The 12,047-nt window shown below is 41.4% G+C and overlaps 1 protein-coding gene across 7 annotated transcripts in view; it reads right to left on the minus strand.

Annotated features, from left to right (window-relative positions):
• Positions 1 to 12,047, minus strand: part of LOC139410869 (cullin-9-like) — a 68,515-nt gene that overhangs the window by 36,728 nt on the left and 19,740 nt on the right. For all 7 annotated transcript variants that reach the window (XM_071156485.1, XM_071156511.1, XM_071156494.1 and 4 more), the window contains exons 14-15: positions 11,784 to 12,011; positions 3,751 to 3,841 (exon numbers count right to left, since the gene is read on the minus strand). In XM_071156485.1, coding sequence (XP_071012586.1) covers positions 3,751 to 3,841; positions 11,784 to 12,011 — 319 coding nt within the window. The remainder of the gene's footprint in view (positions 1 to 3,750; positions 3,842 to 11,783; positions 12,012 to 12,047) is intronic.

Genomic DNA, 12,047 nt, shown 5'->3' on the forward strand with positions numbered 1-12,047 from the left:
TACATATCAATACATACACAATCTATTTAGGTCAAATAGGGGAGAGGCGTTGTGCCGTGAGGTGTTCCTTTATCTGTTTTTTGAAACCAGGTTTGCTGTTTAATTGAGCAATATGAGATGGAACTTAGTTACACGCAATAACGGCTCTAAATAATACTGTATGCTTTCTTGAATTTGTTCTGGATTTGCGAAATGTGAAAAGACCCCTGGTGGCATGTCTGGTGGGGTTAGTGTGTGTGTCAGAGCTGTGTGTAAGTTGACTATGTAAACAATTTTGGCTTTTCAACACATTAAATGTTTCAACTATCAGATGCAGCTTAACTAGGTCTTTCCTTGCAGCACTCGACTTATCAAGATAAGACAAAACTAGAGCCTACAGGATTTACTGTTTGGTATGTGGTGTCAAAAAAGCAGAGCATCTCTTTATTACAGACCGACCTCTCCCAATCTTTACAATCATTGAATCTATGTGTTGACCATGACAGTTCACAATCTAAAACATAACACCAAGTAATTTAGTCTCCTCAACTTGTTCAGCCACACCATTCATTGCCAGATTCAGCTGAGGTCTAGAACTTAGGGAATGATTCGTACCAAATACAATGCTCTTCGCTTTAGAGATGTTTAGGATCAGTTTATTACTGGCCACCCATTCCAAAACAGACTGCAACTCTTCGTTAAGGGTTTCAGTGACTTCATTAGCTGTGGTTGCTGATCCGTACATGGTTGAATCATCAGCATACATGGACACACATGTTTTGTTTAATGCCAGTGGCAGGTGATCGGTAAAAATAGAAAAGGGTAGAGGGCCTAGAGAGCTGCCGCGATACACCACACGTTTCATGTTTGACATTAGAGAAGCATCCATTAAAGAAAATCCTTTGAGTTCTATTAGATAGATTATTCTGAATCCATGATATGGCAGAGGTTGAAAAGCCATGACAAGTTTTTTTCAACAGGTTATGGTCAATAATATCAAACGTCTGCACTGAAATCTAACAGTACAGCTCTTTCTTTCAACAAATCAGTCAATTGTGTCAGTGCAGTACATGTTGAGTGCCCTTCTCTATAAGCATGCTGAGTGTCTGTTGTTAATATGTTTACAGAGAAATAGCATTGTATTTGGTCAAACTAATTTTTTCCAACAGTTTGCTAAGAGCTGGCAGCAAGCTTATAGGTCTGCTGTTAGAATCACTAGGTATGAGGACAAATATTTTCCTCAAGGCTCAGATTAAAGATATAGGAGTGGCTATAGAGTCAGCTACCATCCTCAGTAGCTTTCCATCTAAGTTGTCAATGCCAGGTTTGTCATTATTGATCGATACATTTTTCCACTTTACAAAATTCAAACTTGCACCGCTTTTCTTTCATTATAGTTTTTTTTATGCATAAATAACTGTTCGTTGTTGGCATTTCCTGCCTAAGTTTGGCCACTTTGTCAATTAAGTAATCATAAAAATAATTGGCAAGATCAAATGGTTTTGTGATCGGATTCGATAAAAGATGGAGTTGAATTTGTCTTTCTGCCCATAACTTAATTTAAAGTACTTTTATCTCAATCATTCTTTATATCATTGATCTTGGCTTCATTAAAAAAAAAAAAAAAAAGATTGGAGTTTAGTCACATCATTTCTCAATTTTCAGAAAGCCAGACTTATTAGCCACACCTTCTGTTCCACGATCTCTTTCAACCATACAGTTTTTCAATTCCTCAATCATGGAGCCTTAACAGTTAACAGTCATAAAATAAACAGGTGCATGTTTATCAATAATTGAAAGATGCAATTTCATAAATTCATCAAATTCTTGATTCTCCTTATTAATCAAATTAGACCAACAAATATGTTTTACATCACCCACATAAAATATTAAGCCTTAGAAATGTTAATATGGGCTACTTTCTTTTAATATTTTATTACCCCTTTTTCGTGGTATCCAATTGTTTAGTAGCTACTATCTTGTCTCATCGCTTCAACTCCCGTACGGGCTCGGGTAGGAGACGAAGGTTGAAAGTCATGCGATACACAACCCAACCAAGCCGCACTGCTTCTTAACACAGCACGCATCCAACCCGGAAGCCAGCCGCACCAATGTGTCGGAGGAAACACCGTGCACCCGGCAACCTTGGTTAATGCGCACTGCGCCCGGCCCGCCACAGGAGTCGCCGGTGCGCGATGAGACAAGGATATCCCCTACCGGCCAAACCCTCCCTAACTCGGACGACGCTAGGCCAATTGTGCGTCGCCCCAGGGACCTCCCGGTCGCGGCCGGTTCCGACAGAGCCTGGGCGCGAACCCAGAATCTCTGGTGGCACAGCAGTACAGCGCCCTTAACCACTGCACCACCCGGGAGGCCAATATGGGCTATTTTCAGCCCTTTCCTGGGTAGCTTACCAGAGATCGACATAATATGGAAAAGAGCAAACAAAGCAAGAGAAAAAAGTATATACATTCAGCGCTCCATTAAATCAATTGGTGTGTGTGTTGCGGGGTTGAAGCCAAGCCTGTTGGTTTGTAGCTATCTCGTCCTTTCCAGGCTGGAGGAATGGGCCAAAATACCAGCAACTGTGTGTGAAAATCTTGTGAAGACTTAAAGAAAACATTTGACCTCTGTCATTGCCAACAAAGGGTATATAACAAAGTATTGAGAAACTTTTGTTATTAACCAAATACTTATTTTCCACCATAATTTGCAAATAAAATTCATAAAAAATCCTACAATGTGATTTTCTGGATTTTTTTCTTCTCATTTTGTCTGTCATAGTTGAAGTGTACCTATGATGAAAATTACAGGCCTCTCTCATCTTTTTAAGTGGGAGAACTTGCACAATTGGTGGCTGACTAAATACTTTTTTGCCCCACTGTATATTTATTTTAATATTATTAACCTTTATTTAACAAATTGTGCGCCCCCCTATGGGACTCCCAATCACGGCTGGATGTGATACAACCTGGTTTCGAACAAGGGAATGTAATGACGCCTCTTGCACTGAGATGCAGTGCCTTAGACCGCTGCGCGACTCAGGAGCCCGAATTTGTTTGAATTGTTCTGTCTTAGTAGCTAGAATCTTTGAAATTTTGATTTAATCTTTATTTAACTAGGCAAGTCAGTTAAGAATACATTCTTATTTACAATGACAGCTTAGGAACAGTGGGTTAGCTGACTTGTTCAGGGGCAGAATGACAGATTTTTACCTTGTCAACTCTGGGATTCAATCTAGCAACCTTTCAGTTACTGGCCCAACGCTCTAACCACTAGGCTAACTGCCGCCCCAAACATAAATAGAAACATAAGCATATTGCTGCACCTGCAATAACATCTGCAAAATGTGTAAGCAACCAATAAAATGATTCGATTTTGATTTGATAATCACTGGATTAACTTATTTATTGAATATCATCTCAGTGGTCTATTAATCAAATCAAATGTATTTATATAGCCCTTCTTACATCAGCTGATATATCAAAGTGCTGTACAGAAACCCAGCCTAAAACCCTAAACAGCAAGCAATGCAGGTGTATTACACTTCTTAATAAAGCATTGTGGATTACGTTAGAATTACTTTAAAATATAACTACTTTTTTTGTGGCACTGAAATTATACTATTTTTTGGGGGTGCAATCAAATCATGGGATGGTGCCACCAACTGAAAAAGTTAGGGGAAATGTTAGTTTGGAGCCCTGATTTTGGCACCATTTCTTTGCGTGTCTGGTATTAGCTGTGCTTTGAGTCAGCTAAAAGTAAATATACCTTGGCACAGATTGTGCAGAAAGACGTCAAAGAAGGGGATGTTGATTGGCTGGTGGCTTCGCCGATGCTCCTCTATTTGGCCCAACACCATCTGTATTTGGTTAGAAAGGACAGCACGGGTTACAAATGAGCTATTAGCAACAGAGTGGCATGACACTTGCAAGCCAAAATGTGACATCCCTATTGAAGTCACACTTCTAAAAACAACAAGTAAAAATATAGCAGCGAGCAGCAATGAACTGGGTTCACAGGATGACAAAGGACACAAGATAATTTGGATAACAAAGCAAGCACTATCATGTACGAACTAATATCCTTTATGTTCATTCATGAGTCTAAATACAACATCTGGAGTGAATCTGATATGGTTCATGAAGATGTTTGCAGATGATTGAGCATTAGTGTTACATACGCAAAGAATTAGTTAATAGTTTTCTTCCAGATTTAGTGTGGTTAATCTTAGAGATGTCCATGATAGCGATTGAAGTAAATCCACCGTGAAGTGGATTTACAGTGATTTAAATGTACAAGTAAAACCAGATTTTTGATTTGTCTATAATCTGCCAGCCATATTTTGACCAATCCATTAGCTTTTCTCAAACTAAGTTAAAACATACAGTTGAAGTCAGAAGGTTACATACACCTTAGTCAAATACATTTAAGCTCAGTTTTTCACAACTCGACATAGAGAGAATGATTTATTTCAGCGTTTATTTCTTTCATCACATTCCCAGTACACTCAATTAGTATTTGGTAGCATTGCCTTTAAAATTGTTTAACTTGGGTCAAACGTTTTGGGTAGCCTTCCACAAGCTTTCCACAATAAGTTGGGTGAATTTTAGCCCATTCCTCCTGACAGAACGTGTGTAACTGAGTCAGGTTTGTAGGCCTCCTTGCTCGCACACGCTTTTTCAGTTCTGCCCACAAATGTTCTATAGAATTGAGGTCAGAGCTTTGTGATGGCCACTCCAATACCTTGACTTTGTTGTCCTTAAGCCATTTTGCCACAACTTTGGAAGTATGCTTGGGGTCATTGTCCATTTGGAACACCCATTTGCGACTGAGCTTTAACTTCCTGACTGATGTCTTGAGATGTTGCTTCAATATATCCACATAATTTTACTTTCTCATTTTGCCATCTATTTTGTGAAGTGCACCAGTCCCTCTTGCAGCAAAGCACCCCACAACATGATGCTGCCACCCCCTTGCTTCAAGGTTGGGATGGCGTTCTTCGGCTTGCAAGCATCCCCCTTTTTACTCCAAACATAACGATGGTCATTATGGCCAAACAGTTCTATTTTTGTTTCATCAGACCAGAGGACATTTCTCCAAAAAGTACAATCTTTGTCCTCATGTGCAGTTGCAAACCCTAGTCTGGCTTTTTATGGCGGTTTTGGAGCAGTGGCTTCTTCCTTCTTCCTGCTCCGATCCCGGAGCAAACATCAATTATTCCGGAGCTAACCAGCTGAAGAGTTCCATCAGCCACTCCTGGACTACAATCACCTATCCGGACCGGTTTTACTGCCGATGCGGAGCCCCACCAGGCCTTCCCGACTGGACTACCGACGTTATCTGCCCGAGGGAGTTATCCAACTGGCCCCAACGTTACCTGAAAGCCCATCTGCGGCCCACTAATCGTTAGCCGTCTTATCGGCTGCTATCTGAATAGGTCTATCGGACAATTTTTCTTGGGTCACTATAACTATTTTGCCAATTGGATTGATCCCCTCTACCACACGGAACCCCACTAATCTACCGATGGAAACGCACAAGGTGGCTAAAAACAGACCTCCATCCTATGCCATCTTGCTACCGATGGCCTGGCTAGTTGTGTGAATCGCCGTTACCCTAACCAACCTCACTACTCACTGGACCCTTATGATCACTCGACTAAGTATGCCTCTCCTTAATGTTAATATGCCTTGTCCATTGCTGTTCTGGATAGTGTTTAGTGGCATATTTCACTGTAGAGCCACTATCCCTGCTCATTATACCTTATCCAACCTTTCAGTTCCACCACCCACACATGCGATGACATCACCTGGTTTCAATTATGTTTCTAGAGACAATATCTCTCTCATCACTCAATACCTAGGTTGACCTGCAGTGTATTCACCTCCTACCATACCTTTGTCTGTACATTATACCTTGAAGCTATTTTATCGCCCCCAGAATCTTCCTTTTACTCTCGGTTCCAGACGTTCTAGACGAACAATTCTCGTAGCTTTTAGCCGTACCCTTATCCTACTCTGTTCCTCTGGTGATGTAGAGGCCCTGCAATGCCTAGCTCCACTCCTATTCCCGCTCTCTTTTGATGACATCTGGAACCGTAATAGCCTTGGTTTCATGCATGTTAATATTAGAAGCCTCCTCCCTAAGTTTGTTTTATTCACTGCTTTAGCACACTGCCAACCCGGATGTTCTAGCAGTGTCTGAATCCTGGCTTAGGAAGACCACCAAAAACCCTGGAAGAGTTCTGTCCTACTATCCAGGTCTGTACCCAAACAATTTGAACTTCTACTTTTAAAAATCACCACTCTAAAAACAAGTCTCTCACCGTTGCCGCCTGCTATAGACCACTCTCTGCCCCCAGCTGTGCTCTGGACACCATATGTGAACTGATTGCCCCCCCATCAATCTTCAGAGCTCGTGCTGCTAGGTGACCTAAACTGGAACATGCTTAATTAACCTGTTAAGCCTATAGGGGCGCTATTTCATTATTGGATAAAAAAACGTGCCCGTTTTAAGCGCAATATTTTGTCACGAAAAGATGCTCGACTATGCATAGAATTGACAGCTTTGGAAAGAACACAGTCTAACGTTTCCAAAACTGCAAATATTTTATCTGTGAGTGCCACAGAACTCATTCTACAGGCGAAACCAAGATGAAACGTCTAACAGGAAATGAGCAGAATCTCTGAAGCTCTGTTTTCAAATGTCTCCTTATATGGCTGTGAATGCAGCAGGAACGACCATGTGCTTTCTGTGGTTTCTTCAAGATGTCTGCAGCATTGTGACGTATTTGTAGGCATATCATTGGAAGATTGGCCATAAGAGACTACATTTTCCAGGGGTCCGCCCGGTGGCCTTTATCTAAATTCGTGCGTAATCTCCAGTTGCGGTCATTTTGTCCTGGGATTCAGAACGAAACGCACACTTCCACGAAGGATATATCATCGAAGAGATATGTGAAAAACACCTTGAGGATTGGTTCTAAACAACGTTTGCCATGTTTCAGTCGATATTATGGAGTTAATTTGGAAAAAAGTTCGGCGTAATTGATGACTGGATTTTCTGTTTTTTTTGGTAGCCAAACGTGACGCACCAAACGGAGCGATTTCTCCTAAACAAATAATCTTTCAGGAAAAACTGAACATTTGCTATCTAACAGAGTCTCCTCATTGAAAACATCTGAAGTTCTTCAAAGGTAAATGATTATTTGAATGCTTTTCTGGTTTTTGTGAAAGTGTTGCCTGCTAAATGCTAACGATAATGCTAACGCTAAATGCTACGCTAGCTAGCTACTGTTACACAAATGATTGTGTTCCTATGGTTGAGAAGCATATTTTGAAAATCTGAGATGACAGTGTTGTTAACAAAAGGCTAAGCTTGAGACCTAGCATATTTATTTCATTTCATTTGCGATTTTCATGAATAGTTAACGTTGCGTTATGCTAATGAGCTTGCCGGGATAAATACACTCCTGGATACAGGTTTTTTTGGTAGCCAAACGTGACGCACCAAATGGAGCGATTTCTCCTAAACAAGTAATCTTTCAGGAAAAACTGAACATTTGCTATCTAACAGAGTCTCCTCATTGAAAACATCTGAAGTTCTTCAAAGGTAAATGATTTTATTTGAATGCTTTTCTGGTTTTTGTGAAAGTGTTGCCTGCTAAATGCTAACGCTAAATGCTACGCTAGCTAGCTACTGTTACACAAATTATTGTTTTCCTATGGTTGAGAAGCATATTTTGAAAATCTGAGATGACAGTGTTGTTAACAAAAGGCTAAGCTTGAGAGCTAGCATATTTATTTCATTTCATTTGCGATTTTCATGAATAGTTAACGTTGCGTAATGGTAATGAGCTTGAGTCTGTATTCACGATACCGGATCCGGGATGGGTAGATCAGAGAGGTTAACAACCCAGCCATCCTACAATCTAAGCTTGATGCCCTCAATCTCAAACAAATTATCAATGAACCTTCCAGGTACCACCCCAAAGCCGTAAACACTGGCACCCTCATAGATATCATCCTAACCAACTTGCCCTCTAAATACACCTCTGATGTTTTCAACCAAGATCTCAGCGTTCACTGCATCATTGCCTGCATCCGTAATGGGTCAGCGGCCAAAAGACCTCCACTCATCACTGTCAAATGCTCCCTGAAACACTTCAGCAAGCAGGCCTTTCTAATCGACCTGGCCGGGGTATCCTGGAAGGATATTGACCTCATCCCGTCAGTAGAGGATGCCTGTTTTTTGTTTTTTTAATGCCTTCCTCACCATCTTAAATAAGCATGCCCCATTCAAGAAATTTAGAACCAGGAACAGATATAGCCCTTGGTTCTCTCCAGACCTGAATGCCCTTAACCAACACAAAAACATCCTATGGCATTCTGCATTAGCATCAAACAGCCCCTATGATATGCAACTTTTCATGGAAGCTAGAAACCAATATACACAGGCAGTTAGAAAAGCCAAGACTAACTTTTTTAAGCAGAAATTTGCTTCCTGCAACACAAACTCAAAAAGGGAACTGGAACACTAAAGTCTATGGAGAATAAATACACCTCCTCCCAGCTGCCCACTGCACTGAGGATAGGAAACACTGTCACCAATGATAAATCCACTATATAATTGAGAATTTCAATAAGCATTTTTCTACAGCTGGCCATGCTTTCCACCTGGCTACCCCTACCCCGGTCAAAAGCACTGCACACCCCACAACAACTCGCACAAGCCTTCCCCATTTCTCCTTCTCCCAAATCCAGTCAGCTGATGTTCTGAAAGAGCTGCAAAATCTGGACCCCTACAAATCAGCCGGGCTAGACAATCTGGACCCTTTCTTTCTAAAAAATTATCTGCAGAAATTGTTGCCACCCCTATTACTAGCCTGTTCAACCTCTCGTGTCATCTGAGGTCCCAAAGATTGGAAAGCAGTTGCGGTCATACCCCTCTTCAAAGGGGGGGGGGGCACTCTACCTATATCTATCCTACCCTGCCCTTCTAAGGACCTCGAAAGCCAAGTCAACAAACAGATTAACGACCATTTCGAATCCCACCATACCTTCTCCGCTATGCAATCTGGTTTCAGAGCTGGTCATGGGTGCACCTCAGCCACGCTCAAGGTCCTAAATGATATCTTAACCGCCATCGATAAGAAACATTACTGTGCAGCCGTATTCATTGATCTGGCCAAGGCTTTCAACTCTGTCAATCTCCACATCGGCAGACTTGACAGCCTTGGTTTCTTAAATGATTGCCTCGCCTGGTTCACCAACTACTTCTCTGATTGATTTCAGTGTGTCAAATCGGAGGGCCTGTTGTCCGGGCCTCTGGCAGTCTCTATGGGGGTGCCACAGGGTTCAATTCTTGGACCGACTCTCTTCTCTGTATACATCAATGAAGTCGCTCTTGCTGCTGGTGAGTCTCTGATCCACCTCTACGCAGACGACACCATTTTGTATACTTCTGGCCCTTCTTTGGACACTTAACAACCCTCCAGACGAGCTTCAATGCCATACAACTCTCTTTCCGTGGCCTCCAATTGCTCTTAAATACAAGTAAAACTAAATGTATGCTCGTCAACCGATCGCTGCCTGCACCTGCCCGCCCGTCCAACATCACTACTCTGGACGGTTCTGACTTAGAATATGTAGACAACTACAAATACCTAGGTGTCTGGTTAGACTGTGAACTCTCCTTCCAGACTCATATCAAACATCTCCAATCCAAAGATAAATCTAGAATTGGCTTCCTATTTCGCAACAAAGCATCCTTCACTCATGCTGCCAAACATACCCTCGTAAAACTAACCATCCTACTGATCCTCGACTTCGGCGGTCATTTACAAAATAGCCTCCAATACCCTACTCAATAAATTGGATGCAATCTATCACAGTGCCATCCGTTTTGTCACCAAAGCCCCATATACTACCCACCACTGTGACCTGTATGCTCTCGTTGGCTGGCCCTCGCTTCATACTCGTCGCCAAACCCACTGGCTCCAGGTCATCTACAAGACCCTACTAGGTAAAGTCCCCCCTTATCTCAGCTCGCTGGTCACCATAACAGCACCCACCTGTAGCACGCGCTCCAGCAAGTATATCTCTCTGGTCACCCCCAAAACCAATTCTTCCTTTGGCCGCCTCTCCTTCCAGTTCTCTGCTGCCAATGACTGGAACGAACTACAAAAAATCTCAAACTGGAAACACTTATCCTCCTCACTAGCTTTAAGCACCAGCTGTCAGAGCAGCTCACAGATTACTGCACCGGTACATAGCACATCTATAATTTAAACCAAACAACTACCTCTCCCCCTACTGTATTTATTTATTTATTTTTCTCCTTTGCACCCCATTATTTCTATTTCTACTTTGCACATTCTTCTACTGCAAATCTACCATTCCAGTGTTTTACTAGCTATATTGCATTTACTTCGCCACCATGGTCTTTTTTTACCTCACCTCATTTGCTCACATTGTATATAGACTTATTTTTCTACTGTATTATTGACTGTTTGTTTTACTCCATGTGTAACTCTGTGTTGTTGTATGTGTCGAACTGCTTTGCTTTATCTTGGCCAGGTCGCAATTGTAAATGAGAACTTGTTCTCAACTTGCCTACCTGGTTAAATAAAGGTGAAATAAATAAAAATTAATTCCTTGCTGAGCGGCCTTTCAGGTTATGTCGATTTAGGACTCGTTTTACTGTGGATATAGATACTTTTGTACCTGTTTCCTCCAACATCTTCACACGGTCCTTTGCTGTTGTTCTGGGATTTTCGCACCAAAGTACATTCATCTCTAGGAGACAGAACACCTCTCCTTCCTGAGCGGTATGACAGCTACGTGGTCCCATTTTTTGTACAGATGAACGTGGTACCTTCAGGCGAAAGGAAACTACTCCCAAAGATGAAATTGACTTGCGGAGGTCTACAATTGTTTTTCTGAGGTCTTGGCTGATTTCTTTTGATTTTCCCATGATGTCAAGCAAAGAGGTGGTGAGTTTGAAGGTAGGCCTTGAAATACATCCACAGGTACACATCTAATTGACTCAAATTATGTCAGTTAGCCTATCAGAAGCTTCTAAAGCCATGACAATTTTATGACATTTTCCAAGCTGTTTAAAAAGGCACAGTCAATTAAGTGTATGTAAACTTCTGACCCACTGAAATTGTGATACAGTGAGTTATAAGTGAAATAACCTGTCTGTAAACAATTGTTGGAAAAATTACTTGTCATGCACAAAGTAAATGTCCTAACGACTTGCCAAAACTATAGTTTGTTAACAAGAAATTTGTGGAGTGGTTGAAAAACAAGTTTAATGACTCCAACCTAAGTGTATGTAAACTTCCGACATCAACTGTACCATGGGCCTACATCCCAAATTGTGTTTTTTGGTTATATGGTTCATAAGATTTTTAAAGTATTTTTTTGCACATTTTAGCATGCTATCACGTCTTGCAAATGTCAAAGATGGAGGGAAATCTATACTAATGGACCTTATGGGTCCTTGAGGCAAATTTGACAACTAAACACACCGTTTCAAGTTACTAGGTCAAACGGGGTGGCGGATATGATGATTTAAGTGAATGATCATGACAGCACCACCTATAGTGAATCGATGCCATTCTTTTTAACAAAGTTACTCAAAAGTTACCAATCTATGCTTGAGTTATTTGACCATGTCAAGGTAATTATTATTTTATTTTTAATTAAAGAACAATAGGTTTAGCTGTGGGGGAAAAAAAACTATGTGGAGTTAAAATATAACTGCTGAATAGTTAGATAGTAGCACTTGTACTAAACCTGTATGCAACCAGCCAGAACACTGGTGGTCATTTTCTTGTAGAGATTGGCGTACTTATCACAGTCTGTGATTAAGTCCCGCAGCTCTGTGACCATAAGCAGGTTGACACTGTGCTTGTCCAGCGCCTTGACCAGGGCTTCCTTTGTACCCAGACGACACATCACCACGGCATAGTCTTTGTTCAGAGAGGCCAGGCGATACAGGAAGCGGATGAGCTGCTGGACAACCTAGGGGAAAAAAAGAGAGAAAAAAACTTGTGTCAT

This window comes from Oncorhynchus clarkii, chromosome 1, assembly GCF_045791955.1.
Source record: "Oncorhynchus clarkii lewisi isolate Uvic-CL-2024 chromosome 1, UVic_Ocla_1.0, whole genome shotgun sequence".
NCBI classification, from domain to species: Eukaryota; Metazoa; Chordata; class Actinopteri; order Salmoniformes; family Salmonidae; genus Oncorhynchus; species Oncorhynchus clarkii.